Source organism: Callorhinchus milii, unplaced genomic scaffold, assembly GCF_018977255.1.
Source record: "Callorhinchus milii isolate IMCB2004 unplaced genomic scaffold, IMCB_Cmil_1.0 Scaffold1, whole genome shotgun sequence".
Lineage (NCBI taxonomy): Eukaryota > Metazoa > Chordata > Chondrichthyes > Chimaeriformes > Callorhinchidae > Callorhinchus > Callorhinchus milii.
Window position 1 is genome coordinate 108,736,416 of NW_024704742.1, and position 18,463 is coordinate 108,754,878.

The 18,463-nt window shown below is 40.8% G+C and overlaps 1 protein-coding gene and 1 pseudogene across 1 annotated transcript in view; one reads left to right on the top strand and one right to left on the bottom strand.

Annotated features, from left to right (window-relative positions):
- Positions 1-5,158: 5,158 nt before the first annotated feature.
- pcsk1 (proprotein convertase subtilisin/kexin type 1) overlaps positions 5,159-18,463 on the top strand; it is a 54,076-nt gene continuing 40,771 nt past the window's right edge. The window contains exons 1-2 of the mRNA XM_007893092.2: positions 5,159-5,399; positions 14,982-15,086. Coding sequence (XP_007891283.2) covers positions 5,214-5,399; positions 14,982-15,086 — 291 coding nt within the window. The 5' untranslated portion in view covers positions 5,159-5,213. The remainder of the gene's footprint in view (positions 5,400-14,981; positions 15,087-18,463) is intronic.
- Positions 16,425-17,506, bottom strand: LOC103178413 (annotated as a pseudogene).

Genomic DNA, 18,463 nt, shown 5'->3' on the forward strand with positions numbered 1-18,463 from the left:
GTCATGGCACAGTTGACAATGTAGTGTTCCTCCAGCACTGTATTGGAATGTCAGCCTAGACTGTGAGTTCAAAGACTTGACATGAGGCTTAAGCCTATAATCTTCAGACTTAGAAACAAAAATGGTACATCTAAGCCAGGCTACCACCTAGCCATGGTGAATATAGAGGAAATATCAAATCTATGTGTGGTTCAATGATCCCATGATAGAGAAAGAACTTATGCAAGCTTCGCCCAATTCTTTGACTGAGTAAATCTTCAGGAACATTGTTACAGTGATTATTCCAATATTCACAGCCCACTTGATCTCATCCTTTCAAAATACTAACCTGACTCTCTTCCTTCTTTTGGTAAGCTGGGTGTCTGAAACATGTGGAAACCCATCACCATGCTTACAAATATCCAAACCAAACTGAGAATTCTATTCGTCCCACCTACATATGAAAATTCCAGAGATGTTTATAATGTGCACTCTCTCCCTGGAGCAATGCATTCTGCTTACCTATTCTGCACAGGTTGGCAAGAGCCACGCTTGGGGCCCCAAAGGGTGAGTTGAGGTAATGCTGGATTTAGTAGTTAAAACCCCATAGCTTGCCATTGAGAACACTGTCTAGCAAGCTTTTCTGCTGCTTGTCCAGCTAGAACCATCCTACCCGTTAGGGTTTTTGCTTGCAGGGGTAACAGGAGCTGAGTGGGAAGAATCCTTGCCCCAGTGACTGGTCTGCCCTTCAAGTCCTGCTGATGAGCCAGGCTGGCTGTGCTGTCATTAGTAGTGCCCTGGAATACCTCGGACTCATCTGGCTCAGGAACAGGATTACCACTACAGAGAGTTGTCTCCTTTCCAACATTCTGTGATCTAACATGTCACCGTGGAGCCAATTCAGCTCCAAAAAGAACCTGCATACCTCCCCCACCCCAAGGAGAACAGTCATTTGACATCCGGCCAGCACAGATTTGACCCTCACTAGGTGGATGGTAGGTACCAGGAACTCCCTGTGCGCTTCTCAATGGGCAACACAGCTCAGCATGAATTGCATGAAAGCACTGCCACCATCGTCCTGTCCACCGCTCTGACGCGCATCCCTTCCTATTGAGCCAAAGTTCCACCAGTTGGAGGTGCGGAATTTAAGCAACAGCTGGTTATCTCTCAGCAAACCAATCAAGGTGGATTCCAAGCACTGGCTGTATCAAATCATGTTCACAAACTCAGACTCCAGTTAATACTTTCAAGCTGCTGTTGCCCCAAGATTCAAAGTTTCCTCATTAGCTATTTGATGGACATCTGCCTTCAATGTGGTGGGAGGACCTTTACAGGATAGCTTGTGACATGCCAGCTACCTTGAATTTCTTCAGGTCCAAGTCCAGTGTCACTTACTCAGCACTAACTGTTTAATCCAGGTCCTCATATGAGGGGCCTTGGTACATAGGAGTATCCACTGTGAAGCCAACTCTGCCTCCAGGGTGCTCAGCTCAGCGACAGGTCAGTGTAGGTCTCTACAGCCAACATTCTTAGTTCCTTTCAAATGTGTAAATAATTCCAGATATTGGTTCCATTTGTTTTTGATCATTCGGGTGTTTGGTACATGCAGCTAATGGTTATTATTGATTGTATCCAGGGGAATTCAGTTCAAGCTGAACCCAGATGATTGATCAAGTTTCAGTGTTGGATACATTTTTTTGATCAGCTTCTGATCCAGAGAGGAGTGACACTGTGTATGGAAGGCAGGAATGGCATTGAGTGTGACAAAGATTAGGGGGTCAGCCTGATTCAGTCCATAGCACTCTTGCCTCCGAGTCAGAATATCGTTGGTTCACGTCCTATGTCAGACTTTGAACTCACAATCTAGGCTAGAGGAATGCTGTATTGTGGGAGCTGCCATGCTTTAGTTGAGACAGTAACCAACAGTCTAACAACAACAACAACAAGATTCCATTTATTGAGCGCCTTTCACGTCGGGAGGACGTCTAAGCTGTTTAGGTGGACATTAAAAGATCTAATCTATAATGAAGTATTTTGGAATGATGCCACTCAAAAAGAGAAACGATCCCAATAAAATTGGATATTCACTTCATGGCAATTCGTGAGTCATTGCTGTGTGCAAATTGGCTGCTGCGTTCACTTACAAAATGCAGTCACTGCACTTTCCAGTAAATCCAGTGAAATACTTTAAGATGTTTTCCTGATTATTATTTATTATTAATAAAACAAGCTTTTTTCACTTAGACATTGTGGTATTTATAATAATAATTATAGCATTTCTGTTCCTTCAAATATTAATAAATCAAGTTTTTAAAAAATGTTCTTCCCATTGGCATAGGCCTTTTCCGCTCCTGTTCCCGGCCTCCTTATGTCCTTATGCTGTGTTGCCCCTTTCAGGACATGTGCACTGGTTGCCCTCTAGTACCTAGCCCAAGTGGCTATTGTGTGAGCCTCAGCAGTGGATGCTGGCATGCCACTCAGATGTAGTCGGCATCATAACTCAGTTCCTTCAGATGCTGCCACATGTGCATACAAGCATTGAAGGGTGCTGAAGAAGAACTAAAAGCAGAAAACCCAATTGGTTTATCCTCCCTAACCCTCTGTAAGACAAGGATCAAGTTAAACCCCCTGCCCCCCACCCAATGCAGCTCCAGCTGAAACCAGAGAACTCAGCAATGGCCAAGATTGGAACCAATGAGGTTTTGGTCCATAAGCTGCAGCTCTATCCATTGGACCATCTACACCCTCCAATGTGGTATTCCTTAACAAGATTCCTTCATAACAAATCCATGGCACACAAATGGTAACCAGAAGTCTGTTAGGCTGATCTGTGGGAATTCAGCTCCCACACAATATGCTTCCCAAGCAGAGTGGCCTTGGGTTACTAGGAAATTCTAACAGCTTTCCTTTATATGGCATCCCATCAAGAAATACCTCATTATTTCAAAATATTTTTTTAAAATTGCTGATTTTTAAAAATTGAACACTTGATCCAAATTATATTCTAGATACTTGAAAATTGAAGTGCTGAGATATTAAATCAATAAATATAGCCCTAGTTGCATTTATTTCAGGCAAATAATGAATTTAAATGAGTCGTTTTGGGAAACCTTGAACCTATTCGGGTTCCAATAGAACTTTTTCTAAATTGATGAAAATATACTGTTTAGTTAGATGGCCGTTGTTGCTATTGCAAGCAGCAAATCGTGTAATAGCATCTTATAAATATACTAACTGTGCTGCTCTCACTGGAAGGTGAGATCGGAGGCTCAGACTAGAAAGCTTTTTGCTGTGAAATATTGAAATATATTAGATTAATCCCTTACAAACACATCGACAGCTATGAAGCAAAATAAAACTGATAGCCTCAGACTTTTTATCATTTAGATACTTGGTTCATGTGCTGAAGGTTTTCATGGGAATGTGAGGGTTTGATCATTTCAAAGAAAAAAAAGTGAAAATGCGCTTTAATCTGTACAGTGATGGCTGCAATGGACAATTGTGTTTTACTTGTGAAATATGTCAAGGACAGTTTCGTTTTTCCTACGCATTTTTCTGGTAGTATACTTTGGTTCAGCTTTATTGCAGGTGATCCCATTGCATGATTGCAACAAAACCGCATTCAAACCCTTTGAAAAGAAAGTCGTAATCTCGACAAAACGAAGTCATGTCAGCAAAATATTTTAGTTTCGACAAAACAGTCCTCTTCAGTGTTTGCAACCCAATGCTTGTCTGGATTTGGACATGCATCACGTTGTGACGAAGGTCAGATTCATAAAGCATCCTCCACCCCCCCCCCCCAAAAAAAAAAACTTTGATTTTCACTTAGAAAACACATGGAGATGTTTACCTCAAGACCTGTGCATCAGTCAGTGGTGAGCCAGGTGTGAGCTGGTGTTGGTACCTGACCACCTTAAAGACTTAAGAGGTTGTTTGAATTCTCTGACAGCACACAAGTCAATGCAAACTAACTGGTTTGAGAGCCAAATCAAGGAGACTCCCTCTGTGTCTTACCGTCAGATCACCTCCAAGGTATTGACATGAGTTCTGCCAGAATTATTCCGATGTGAACCTGTGGAGGGAGGAGCCCCCCTCACGGTGGAGGATGGGATGCCCACTGCCCACAGGCTGAGCTCCGGCCAGTTGCTTCCTGTTGGGAACCTACTTTTTAACATTTGAAACTTTTTTTTTAAAATTAAAAAAAAAACACCTGACTCGAGGGTCAGATTACTGTCCGTTCAGTTATGCAACAAAAACAACATATTTATAGTTTTCTATCTATCTGTCTATCTGTCGGTCTTTTCTCTCTTGTCTCTCGAAAAAAAGACATCAGATGTGCTGTGCTGTTGGGTGTTGGGCTGCTCTGCACTCTCGTGTTTTGTGAGAGAGCTGTAAATCTCCCCATTGACGTGGGTTTTTCTGGTGTGGATCTGAACACCATCTTCTAACCCCCAACATTAACAGTCTGCAACACGTTATCTGCTGTCAGAGCATTTGAACTCCACACGTCCAGTCCCTGGTGTTGCTTTCGGTGAATAAAAGGATGGCTCTCACACTTGGTGGTGGTGGAGGTGGTGGAGGGGGAGGTGGGGTGTGGGGGTGGAGGTGGTGTCGATCGTAACAGTACTCGATTTCCCGAATACATCAGCTCCCAATTCCGGGTAAACCTGCGGCTATATCCCGGGAAACTGCGGGAAATACGAGTTGGACAAAGTGGTACAAAGACAGCGCTGATGTGAGCGCGTCGCGTCGCCGCCTCCGAACCCATCCGCCCAGTCGAGAGCTATTAATGGACACATTGCAGTGCTGCGATTCCAGGAGGGATACGGGTTCCCATCAGGAGATGTGTCATAGCTGCCGCCCGGCGCATCCCTCAGATCTGCTCTCAACAGTCTCCCTCTCGGGAGCACTTGATCGATATCGCAGAAGGTACATCGGGGTTTGACGTCAGGGCGATGTTTTGCGTGGCATTCGGTGCGTAAACACCGCTTTCCATTCGAAGCTCAAGAGATTCGCCACTTTCATCCCTCCGACAGCAGCGATCCGGTTATAAGCGCAATCCCCCGTCTCCCCGTCTCTCTGCGGCAGCGGCGACCCCGACTGCACACGGGCAGTGTCGGTGGCGGCTCCTCTCCCTCTCTCCCTCTCTCTCCTCTCCCTCTCTCCCTCTCCCTCTCTCCCTCTCCCTCTCTCTCCCTCTCTCTCTCCCGCCTTTGCTCTCAGCCCTCGGAATAATGCAACAGAGATCCCGTCTCCCGATCCGATCGGCTGCTCTGGCGCTGGTGGCGGCTCTCTGCACTGTGGGCACTGTCCGGGCGGATAACAAACAGTACGTGAACGAATGGGCAGTGGAGGTCGTTGGAGGGCCGGAGTTGGCGAGAACAATCGCCGAAGAACTGGGATATGATTTTGTGGGTCAGGTAAACACGTTTTGCTTCAATCTATACCGATGCATATAACACCGAAACCTCCACTCCTACAGGATCCGAGGGATGCGCGGAGCCGCTGACGTGCAGCGACTTGTGCTCTCAACATGTACCAGTGGAGAGGACTCGGATACTCCGCGAGTGTGTGAAATAAAGCACACGCTGCCTTCCTCCAGACGTGTGCGGTGCCCGCACCGAGATCCGTGCAAAGGGAGATTCCGATGTTCCCCGTTGCATTTATTTCCTTCTGGGGAAACGTAGCATCATTCCCACCAGATTCCCAGTTTCCTTTACCAGCCCTTTACCAGGGGTTTGGCAACATTGCACAAAGGATGACCACGGGCAGATAATGTAATAGCCACCAACACTGGCTGCAGCAGGCGATTCCAAGCAGTGGTGCGATTCGTCAGCGGTGTGTCGGTAGCAATGTTTTATTCTCAGACTGGGTGCAGACATTTATATTTCTGTGTGTTTATGCAAACATTTACCTGCGTGTGCATCTGCACCTCGTTTGATTTTTGGCGTCGAATTTCCATCCAAGAGTTTGCCGTTCGAGGCGGTTCAGTGTATTAATCTGTTGCATGAGTTTGTTGCAGGACAAAGCTGAGCTTCTGTAAACCTGAGTAATATTCTGTGCACAAACTAGTCAAGTGAGTGCGCGTGTAAATGATTGAGAAATATTAATGCAACTTAGCTCAAGCCCCCTCGCAAGTTATTGCCTCAAAATGTCCATAAAATTGCAAAGTAAAAGGCTGGACAATATGTGGACATATAAGGAGAACTGTTGTGCTTTTTTTTTGGGTGGGGGGGAATAAAAGGGCAGTTTCGGATTTAGGAGCTTCTAGCACTTGCCTACAAATACACAGTCACTACACTTTATGGTGAAACGTGTGAAGCACTTTGAGCCGTTTCAACGTGATAAGTCTATATCAAATGCAAGGATTATTAATAACATGTGTTATTCAGAATGATAGATTGTTGCAAATCAAAGCCTGACTGTTTGCAAACAGCTTAGAGACATGATGATGAAGATAAGAGTAGTTGTGCATATATGGTAGTTAAAGCTGTCATGTTATTTTACGACATGCAAGCAGTAGAGTGCATAAAAAGTGATAACTCGGTATTAATCTGTAAATAGTGCTAACCATGTGTAAAACCTATGTGTAAAAGAGAATTACAGGTGTCTTAGGTATGTAAGTGACAACCAATATTTTTTGGTTGTTAATTATTTATTGATGAGCACCTATAATTCCTTCTATTATGATAATATACTATTTATTTCATTTGATATAGTGCCTTATTGCATTATTGAGATGTCTCAAAGCACTTCACAGGATTTTACTGTAAGGTGCAGTGACTGTGTATTTTTGTTGGAGAACTGACTGCCAATTTGCACACAGCAATGTTCCACAAACAGCCATGAAGTGAATGATAAATTTTATTGAAAGGATTGTTGGCCAGGGCAACAAGAGATATTTACTTGCACATAGTTAGCACACCTACAGATTAGACCCCAGTGTTTCCTTTTTGTAAGTATATGGTTACCTTCCACAATCATTAATTTGATTTATTGAATTCATATTGGATCATGCTGGATTTCACATAGCTAGGAAATGTGAAATTAAATGAGATGATTTTTTTAAGGCTAAAATTGAAGGAAATCTGTCAGGCTGGCTCAGTTGGTTGCTCTCTAGCCTCTGAGTCAGAAGGTTATGGGTTCAAACCTCATGTCAGGACTTGGAACCCATATAGTCTATGCTGACAGTCCTTTGCAGTGGTGGGGTGTATTAATTCAATGAATGCATTATTGGAGGTGTCATCATTCAGATGGAACACTAAATAGGGACCTATCTACCTCAAAGGCAGACATTAAGGAGCCCATGACACAATTCAAAAGGTGATGAGTTACATTTCTCCTGGGTTCTGGCCAACAACCCTCCAAATAAAATTGATCATTAATTCCTTGTTGTTTTGTGAGACATTGCTGTACACATATTATTTGCTGCTTTAACCACAAAATACAAAGTCATACCACTTTACAGTATATCCCATGAAGAACTGTGAGACATCTCAATGACATACTATATCAAATGCAAGGCCTCCTTAATGCCTGCCTTTAAGGTAGATAGGTCCCTAATTTAATGTTCCATCTGAATGATGACACCTCCAACAATGTATTGTATTAATACACCCTCCATGGTCTTGCTCCCCCCTACCTAACCCTAACCCCTACCAACCTGCTCGCTCCCTCCACTCAACGGGCTCTGGCCTGCTTCACGTTCCCCGTATACCCACAAGTTATAATATTTTAGAATTCCCCATAGGAAAGAACTAAGCAAATGTACAGGAGGAGTAGGAATAACACTATGGCGAATGGAGATTAGCTTCCTCTGTCTAAACTCACCCCTCATACACTTGCCTTTGTCCATGAAGACATACATGCTCCTTCTTCATTTTCTTCATTCTTCTTCATTTTTTATTCTTTGTAAAATCCTGTAGCTTAGTGGTTAGAGCAATCGCCTTGCAAGCAAGAGACCTGTGTTTGATTCCCGGCAGGGCGAAACGTTTTCTTACTTTACCTAGCAGTAAATAGGAACTAGGTTGTTAGTCGATTGGCAGATCACTTTTCCGGGGGTAATAATTCCTTCAAAAAAATAATAATGAATTGGTCACTCAATCCACGACTGTTTGTGTGACACTGCTGTGCACAATTGGCTGCCGCATTTCACCCCCAAAATCTACAGTCATTTCACTTTACAGTATATTTTGTGAAGCGCTTTGAGACGTCTCGAAGACGTGATCAGGTGTTATATCAAATTCAAGTATTATTATTATTATATTGGGCATACATTGTGTTTAGAGTTCCACACTTTTCAGTAGTATTAATTGGTTCCATAAAGCAAGTAAACCACAATTGAAAATGTGTTGTATGTGAACATGGCTTCTGTTGATTAGGATAATAATTTTTCAGTTATAAATAATAATACTTTTATTGGATATTTATGGATACATCTCAAAGTGCTTCACACAATGATCCACTTTGACATGTGGTGGCAGCAAACATGGCCACTGATTTTTGCCAGCAAAATAGAGTATTACAAACAACAGTGAGATGAATGACCAATCTTTTTTTTGGTGAAATTGATTTGCAAAATTAGTTTCCACTTTGAGCTAGTGCCATGATATCTTTAACTTCCACTGAATCATCAGAACAGGCAGAGAAGGCATGAGTTTAATGTCTCAACCAAATAATGGAACATTAGGTGCTCAAATAAAAACCGAAGTCGCTGGGAACGCTTAACAGGTCAGGCAGCATCTATGGAGAAAGGAAAGTGAGTTAATGTTTCAGGTTGATGTCCTTTTGTCAGAACTGTTTTTATTTCAGATTTCCAGCATCTGCAGTATTTTGCCTTTTGATTATGTGTTCAAATTTTGGTGTGGGGCTTGAATGCACAATCTTCTGATTTGGAGTGGTATCAACTGAACTAAACAGGCACAAACATTCACTATATTTTGAAAGCAAATAAAAACATTTTTCATTGCATTTAGCTTTCTCCTATACTTTATTATTTTTCCATTTATATATTACTCCCAGATAAAAAAGGAAGCGTTCTACCTGTTTCTCTACTAGCACTAGTTTTCAGTTGGATGTGTGTGAACAAACCCAGGAGTAATCCATTCTTTCATTTTCTGTCTGAGGATAAAGTGTAAGGGATTCAATGCCATCCTTCAGTGAAGGCATGCCTATGATTTCTGTAGTATAGTAATTTGTTGTAGTATCAAGAAAGTATAGTCATGCATTCATATTGAATAATTTCTATGGTGTACCATGTTTCATAGCACAAATCATGAATCATAGGACATAAATATTCAGAAGACAGCTACATAATAATTTAGTGGAATGAGACAGAAATCAAAACTACATTATTATGGTATTAGATTTGTACACTCATAATGTTGGGTTGGTATACTCTGTATTTGGATTGTGTATTCATCACATTGGATCTGTGCACTCAAATAACAACTTCTATTTATTTAGTGCCTTTCTGTCCTGTGAGAACTCTGTTCTGGATGTAGATTATGTCAGAGTAGTTACTGGATTTATGTGAATCTCAAAAGCTCTTGAAATAACAAATTAATGTTCAATCCTGGTCTTTTAATCACCCACACCCTGAGGCTTTTGTTTTGTTGCGTTGAAGCCAGGTGTACAAATGTTTATAACTAGTCACAATAAATTAAATTGGAAAATGGTTTATTGCCCAGTTGTAGATGAGAACGTTGGATTAGCATCAGCAGAGCAATCCAGTCACTGTTCCAAGAATGTGAAATTATCTGAGCACAAGTGATGGCTTAAAGGGAATGAACTTGGTGTGTGTGTGTGTGTGTATGTGTGTGGAGATGGGGGGATCTAATTTGCAGTACAGATTCCTTAGTTATAATTCTGTCCTACAGGAACACTACTTTGGTGATAGATTATGTCAGAGTAAAGTTACTATGGATTTGCGTAATTTATTTCCTGCTACTGGAAGGAGTCCTCATTTGTGCCACTCGGATCTCTGATTTAGGAATAGGTTTAAAAATGCAGCGAATTAGACCCCAGTGACAATTATAGTACAGTATGTAGGATTCCTCATATTGTTGTAGAGAAATAGTGCAAAGTGCTTCCAAACAGCTGGTTGCATGAAATTAAGGTACAGAATTATATAGAACTTACAGCACTGAAACATGCCATTCACCCCAACTACTCTGTGTTGGTGTTCATACTCTACATGAGCCTCCTCGCCTCCTAATCCCCCCTCCCTAGCCTCACCTATATTCCTTGATTACCTGCTCCCTCATAAATCCATCAAGTTTCCTCTTTAATTCATTGATGCTTTCTGCTTCAACCACAGCTTCTGGCAGTGAGTAACACATTCTCACACTCTCTGTGTAAAGAAGTTCCCCCTAAACTCTCTATTAGATCTGCATGAGGCTATCTTATATCCATGCCATCTATTATGCACTCGCCAACAGGTAGAAAGTTTATTTTTGTTTATAAAGAAATCTGGGGATTTAAATTCACAAGACTCTAAAAGTAGCTGCACAGGTGAATAAGTCCAAAAAAAATATAATCTTTGCACTTGATATACTGCCGTACCAAGTCATCGAGACGCTTCACAGGATACACTGCAAAGTGGGTTGACTCTTTATTTTGTGGGCAAAAGTTACACATAAAACTGCCAGGCAGGTTAATTGAGGCCAGGACCTTGGAATTAATTTAAAAATCACTTAAATGTGGAGTCCTGTAGCTCAGTGGTTGGAGCACTCGCTTTGCAAGCGAGAGACCTGAGTTCAATTCCAGGCAGGGCGAAACCTTGGGCAAGTTTCCTTACTCCACACGCCTAATAATAATCCCTCCAAAAAAAAAAACTAAAAACAATAATTAAATTGGTCATTTTCAATCTACGACTGTTTGTGGGACATTGCTGTGCGCAATTGGCTGCCGCGTTCGCCCACAAATATACAGTCAATTCACTTTACAGTGTGTTCTGTGAAGCGCTTTGGGATGTCCTCCCGACGTGAAAAGCGCTATATCAAATGCAAGGATTATTATTATTATTATTATTATTAAAAACAGCTTGATGCCTAGACAGGAGAATGGTAGGTGGTTATTCTGCAAGGATGAGATCAGATAGGCCAAAGGGCTTTCTTCACCTAAACTAATCTCGTGCTCTTACGCCCAGAGGAATGAAATAATGGTTCTGTGTTCCTTCTACCTAAGTGAATTACTTCTCTATTGAACATCAGTTGAACTTCATCTACCATCTTCCCGTCCATTCTCTAAGCCTGTTTTTGTGTTCTTGGATCATTTTGCAGTCCTCCTCCTTATGTTAATATGAAGTCAAGAAAATGATAAGACAGAGCATATCACAGTATTTGAGATCAAATACCATTGTTAGGATCTGTGTTATCATTGTTCACTTTTAGATAATTATTTTCATCATGGATATTATTCTGCATTTCATACATGAGTTCATATTAATTATCATTTGGTCAGTGCTGAAAATAATCATCAAAAGATGAATGAGCACATTGCAGCACTAAGGCTTGGTAGAAAATCACTTGTTTATATGAGTGGAATCATTGATTCTGAAAGTAAATCATGTAAAAAAAGAAAATCTGTGTCTCAGACTCTAGCTCCGAAGTTAAGCTTCTACAAACTTCCTGCAAAGGGCGAAACCTTGGGCAAGTTTCCTTACTCCACACGCCTAATAATAATCTCTCCAAAACAAAACAATAATAAATTGGTCATTTTCAATCCACGACTGTTTGTGGGACACTGCTGTGTGCAACTGGTTGCCGCGTTTCACCCACAAAATATATGGTCAATTCACTTTGCAGTCTAATCTGTGAAGCGCTTTGAGATGTCGAGAAGACGTGAAAAGCGCTATATCAAATGCAAGGATTATTATTATTATTATTTTCCTCTTGTAATTATCCAGATTAGTGGTAGAGTCAGGATCAGTAGATTTCTGTAAACACTGATCTAGGTCCAGTAAGCTAGAAAAAATACTCTTGCGAAAACAAAATCATGATGGAAAAGCCCTTTTAATTCACCTACAAAATACACAGCGACTACACCTTTCCATAAATCCTGTGAAGCACTTTGAAATCTCCTCTGAATGCTAAATCAAATGTGAGGGGGGTGGCAGGGGGGACTTTAATCCTGTCAGATATGCTGATTATTAAAGAAGAAATCAGAGGTCCATGATTTCTCTGGTCTTAGCTCTACGACTTAACATTTAAGACTGTTAAGAATTTTGGAAAAGCTTAAAGTTTGTCTTAATTTGGAAATCAGTTTTCCGCTTCTCATTTTAAGGCCTCCCGACAAACATTGAAGCAGGCCATCAGTGTTATTTCCCCTAACTTTTAATGTAAGAAACAAAATGAGGGAAGAACAGGAAGAAAATAGAAATGAAATGGCCACTAGAGAAAGAAGGTGACAAGGCACCTCATTTTGAAACATCCCTAATTGTGGAGAAAGAAGTGCAGAAGTGGTCAGAAATGTTTGGCTCGCTAATCATCTATTTGCTCATAAGTAAGGCCTGGAAAGAGATAGCAAGGCAATTGCCTACAAAAAGTACAGTACATTTAACAATAAATCCTGTGAAGAGCTTGTATTATTCAAAGTTGTGCTTACCACTCAGTATATGACGAGGATGAGATCCTTCCATGGTAAAGAAAACAGCAAATTGAACCTTCTCAACACACTGAGTCAAGGCAAAGCTGCAGCACTCTGTTTGTACGCTTAGCATTTCCTTCAAGTAGATCAATATCCAAATATCCATGAGTATTGAGAGTACTGAAGAAAATTGTAGCTTTTGCACCTCAATTGGCTTCCAATCTCACTTAAGTGTGCTATCAATTGTAGCAATTTAATACATTTTTAAAAAATCTATTTTACCCATCTGCAAGACAAATTGTACCTTCCTCTCTTTAAGCAACAAGTAATCCTGTTACGAAATACAAATTAATCCCCATTGTTCCTTACTTACTTAAATGTTCCTCATATTGCTGTTGTGGGGAGAGCTTTTTTTTGACATGTGGTAAATGCCCTTTAAAGTATTTATGGAGGAGTTCTATTCTTTCATTAGACTTTCAATTCTGAGTCTAAGTTTGCAACAACTCACATTATTGCAGTTGCAACTTGCTACTCTTTCATAGCCTCTAGGTATTTCTGTAAGGAAGTCAAATAGGGACACATGTGCTGGGCTTGTGACTGCACATGTCACAGAGCGTTTATTCTGCAAGCCTGAGAAACCCAGAAGGTCATGATGAATATAAATATGTATGACTTTAATTTTAGAAAAAACATAATTTACATAAAGTGCAACAAACAATATTTTGAAAAAAGGCTATCTTCATTAATGTCCTCTGCCATAAACACCTTCTTTCAAAAAAAAAGAAATAGTTAGCGAGATAAATACAGGAAAGATATTAAACTAAGATATTATCCACCACTTCAAATCATATCCTGACAGTGATAAAAGTCCAAAAAGGATTTAAATAGATTAGGCTAGAATGAAAACAGTGTTTTGCTATTGTAGTTTTCCAATTGTTTATTAATTCAAAAGCTATTACTACACTTACATTTCTTGCTGACTTTATCTCCAGCAAATTTACTTGACATTTTGTTTCACCAGTCTATTCTTCTTAACTATTGAACCATGAATAACATCATTGCTGACAAGGATGACAGACTTATCACTTTGCTCCAGCACTCACACCAGTGATTGACTGTGAACGGTATTGTGGATTTGTAGTGACAAGTCAATGGAGTTAGCCAACTTCTGATAGGAAGTTTTAGTTTATGTCTCAATAAGGCTTCCATTCAATTTACCTATAATTGCTCTGTGACGTAAACTGTGCAAACCCATAAAATATAGTTCAGCATTATTGAGCAACAAAAGAAGCTCAGTATTTACCAAGATATGATTCATATAATTCCTTAATCAATAAATCATCTACAATGTTTAGAGGGTAATAATATCCCTAACTAGTTATATATCATATATTGAAATTCAGGAATTTTCAATTGCATATATGACATAGCAACCAAAAGGAGAATCAGTTATATGTTTCATGTCAGTCACACAATTACCAGTTAGAAATAAATCCCTTTGTGATTTGAGTGCTCCAGAAACCCAACATTGCACCTAGTCATAGCCTGTAAAACCATATTGTCTTAAAGTGTAAGATTGTGCAGAATTGTGTACAATTCTTAAATTCAGTCTTTATTTAGAAGTCAATTTTCTTAAAAAGAACTGAATTTAAAACTAAGACTTTTTTTGGTCAGCATGGTGCCTGACACATGCGGAAACCCATCACTATGCTTAAGCGTATCCAAACCAAACAGAAAATTCCATGCATCCCACCTACACACAGAAATTCCAGAGATAGATTGTTGGAATGGAATGTAAATACTTCCTGTAACTATGATGCAATTTCACTAACATAATAATAGTGATCCTTGCCTTTGATATGGTACTTTTCATGTCAGGAGGATGTCTCAAACCACCTCGCAGGAAATACTGTAAAGTGTCAAAATGTGTTCGAATAGTGCAATGGAATATTCAACATTCACATAAAGAGGCAGACAGGACCTTGGTTTAATGTCTCATTCAAAGGATGACACCCCCAGCACCCCATCAGAGTGTCAGCCTAGACTATGTGAGTTCAAAATCCTGCTGTGGAGCTTGATCCCACAATCTTCGGAATCAGAGGAAAGTGCAACCAATTGAGCTATACTAACATCTGATATCATGATATCAGAAAAAAGAGCAAAAACATCAAACCTCCGCACTTACTGTAAATTAATTTTGCCTCAATTTGTTAGCCACTTAAACCTTTTATTTCAAGCCACAAATGTTTGATCCTAGACAATAAGCAGTGATGACTTTGAGCTGCATTCATTGTCCATTGGAAAGTAGAATGAATTATGCTTTTAAATAAGATTTGCTTTTGTTGTTAAAGATGCTGCCTAATAATATGCTTCCACTTTATAGTTATAATTCCCTTTAACATTCATCTCCTTAGATTGGCGTACTTGAAGATCACTACCTACTGAGACATGGAAGTCATCCAAGAAGATCTCGAAGGAGTGCTGACGATTTCACCAAACAATTATCTGAAGATGACCGGGTATGTGTTACTTCTTAAAGTAACGAATAAGGCAAGACAGATGATTTATTCCAACAGTTAATATAATCATTGATTTGATATAGTGGCTTATGACACCATTGAAACATTTCAGAGTGCTTCACAGGGTGTACTGCAAAATGTAATGACTGTGCAATATGCAGTAGACCAAGGTGGTCCAACCTTTTTGCTGTCGCAGGCCAGATACCTTATTTCAGAAAGGTCCGCAGGCTGATTCCAGCGAGGGCCAGCTGGCAGCACCCAAGCCACATAGAAGCAGGAGTAAGCTATTCAGCTCCTCAAACCTGTTCCGCCATTTTATAAGATCATGGCTGATCTGTACCTCAAGTCCAGTTACCCACCCTTGCCCATATCCCTTAATACCCTGACCTACCAAATATTTATCAACCTCAGTCTTGAAAATGTGAATGGATCCAGCATCCACAGTCTTTTGGAGGAGAGAGATACAGATTTCCACTACCCTTTGGCTGAAAAACCGTCTCCTAATTTCACTCCTACATGGTCCAGCTCTAATTTTAAGATAATGCCCCCTTGTTCTGGATTCCCCTACCAGAGGAAATAGCTTCTCGGTATCTACCCTATTGAATCCGTTTATTATTTTATAAACCTCAATAAGATTTTTTTTTAAAAAAGTAGATTTATTCTAGAAGACATTTTAAAATGACTCAAGTTTACAGTCTAACTAATTACCAAGTCGAATATTCACACAAGAAATAAGGGACATTGTATGAAAAGGGAAATTTGAACCAGCAAGTTTATAAAAAAAAGCCATACAAAGAATTTACACAAATAGCAACAATTCTATGCAGGGATAATTCCAAAAATCAGTGATTTAATACTGCCCTATAGCTTGCCAGTCAAGGAAAGAAAACAAAAATTGGACTTGCTAAAGTACAATCAATAGGAACTTCAGTATAAGATTGCAGAACTTTCATTTTTAACTTTACCCCTCTCTATTTTCTTTAGGCTCATAGCACTATTTTCTACAAAAAGCCTGGTATAGGTTTCTATTCAGTGGTTTATGTTAAACATACATAACTATTTTACTGTAAGCCAGTTTCGTAAGTAGCTATCATGACAGACCTCACCCAAGAAGCTATATTGATCAATGGCTGGCAGCAAAATCTTGTACATCACTTCCAATGTTTAAATAATAATAACAATAATCCTTGCATTTGATATGCATTTGGTATCTGCATATTTGCATCCACTCTAAGACACTACCCTGATTGGAGGGCTTTATATAAGTGTAAGTTGTTGTTGATATAAGTGTTAACTGCCCCAACATTTGCCTGACAAGTGAACTGTAAACTGTCAGTTTCAACACGTGGAGATGGTTACATTGATTCCCAGATTGCCATTTTCTGCAAACTTTGTGCAATGCTAGTGTCAAAGACTAGACAGTCACTATTCATAATTGCTGTGGCAATACCCACATGAATGGATCAAGGAGTTGCTTCCCAGGTCAGTCGCCGTCTGTGCCCATTGAATTCAAGTCGATGAGAAAAGTTTTCAGCTTGCTTGCGTGTTACAATTAGCTGTACTTTGGCAAAGAACTGTTGATGGCCATCATATTTTCCCTGTTTTTCTAAGAGCAACATAAAGTGGAAGCTAAAACTTGATGGCATCATAACCCGATCTGAAGCACCTGTGAGGTTAATGTCTGTTGCCATAAAGACTATGTCCTCACCCTGCAAGGTCATCATCGACTTATGTTGATGCATAAGGTGTGGCGTTACAGCATCAAGAGAACCCTGCCATTTACATGAACCACCAGGGCAAAGACACGAGTATGGCCTGAACTCACAAAGTTGCTCGTGGTCCGCTTTCTCAGTGTGCGGTAGTGTGATTTCACAACCTGAAGAGAAATATTTACCCGGGAACAGTACAAAGTTGACCACTTTTTCCATAGCTAAATTACGAATGGAGCCCAATGGGCCCCTACAAGTGGAAGAACATGTCAGCTTAGTGCCACAATTGCTGCAGACGAGATGGCCGCTCTGACATTGAAGAATTGGTGGCAGTACATAGTCAATGCACATTAGATATTCACACAGACTGGCCAAGTCACTGTTGGAGGCTGTTGTTCTCGTCATTGCAGTGACTCTGTGAGAGGCTGTGCCCTCTGCTATACGTACAGTGACGACTCATTTCTGCACAAAAATGCAAACTACAAGCGAAGTGTTTGTGTGCGTGTTTGTGTTATTTTTTTAAAAAATGATCACAAATATGTGTGATGTGTCTTTCTCCCATTAACTCTCTTGCCTGAGGTGGAGAAAGTTGGTGGGACGGGAGAGCGAGTGTGCGCATGCCTTGGCCTCGGCCTCCCTCCCCTCTCCCTCACCCGCTTTAGTGTCTGGAGGAAACAACCACCAGCACTCGAGCCGCCAGCTCCAGACCATTCCCAACATTCCAACTTCCGGGGGGGAGTGGGGGTTGGGGGGAGAGTGGGCAGAGGGGGGAAGAGGGGGAAGGGAGGGGTGAGAGGGGGAAGAGGGAGGCTGAGAGAGGGGGAGAGGGGTTGCGGAGGGGGCAGATAGGAGCAGAGTGGGGGGAAGACATGAGCTACGGTGGCAGCAATCACTATCTGCGAAATGTGCTTGCCTTCCTCACAAACTGCATTATTTTCACACTCTGCACTGTGTCCTCCCAACCGTCAGCTCCTACCACTGCCATGGAAGGATGTTCACCAGGGAGAGAAGGAGTGGATGTTGGAAATGGTCTCAACCCAGATAAAATCTGCGTAGACAATTTGTGCACAACAATGTCCCACGAACAGCTATGAAGTGAATGACCAATTATATCTGAGGGATTGCTGGCCAAGTCACCAGGAGAAACTCCCTTCTCATTTGATTAGCGCCTTGGGATCTCTAACATCCATCTGAAAAGGCAAACGGTTCCTAGGTTTAACATCTCATCCAAAGGTAAATCACCTCCAACAACGCAGAGCATCCGGCTTTACAGAGCAGTCCCAATGCTGCTTTGGAGTGTCAGCCTAGACTATGAGTTCAAAGTCCCAATGAGCCTGCATTCTTCTAACTCAGATGTGAGACTGGTACCCCCTGAGCTAACCTGATTCAAATACAATTAAATATTCCAAATAAATTGACAAGCTAAAAGAAGCTAATGTAAAGCCAGATGTTCTGCAGAACTTCTGTCCATTTTAGAAGAAGCATTCCTTCCTTTTGGGTCCACAAGAGTTGATTGCATGTTACTCACAAATAGACCCTGATAAATCTCCATTTCACTTTTTTCAAATGTAATTTATAGAAATGCATATTAGAAGAATTGTGCATAAACCAAAAGCACGAATATATGGTTATATGTTTAACCATATTCTTTTGTGACCTTAAATCAGT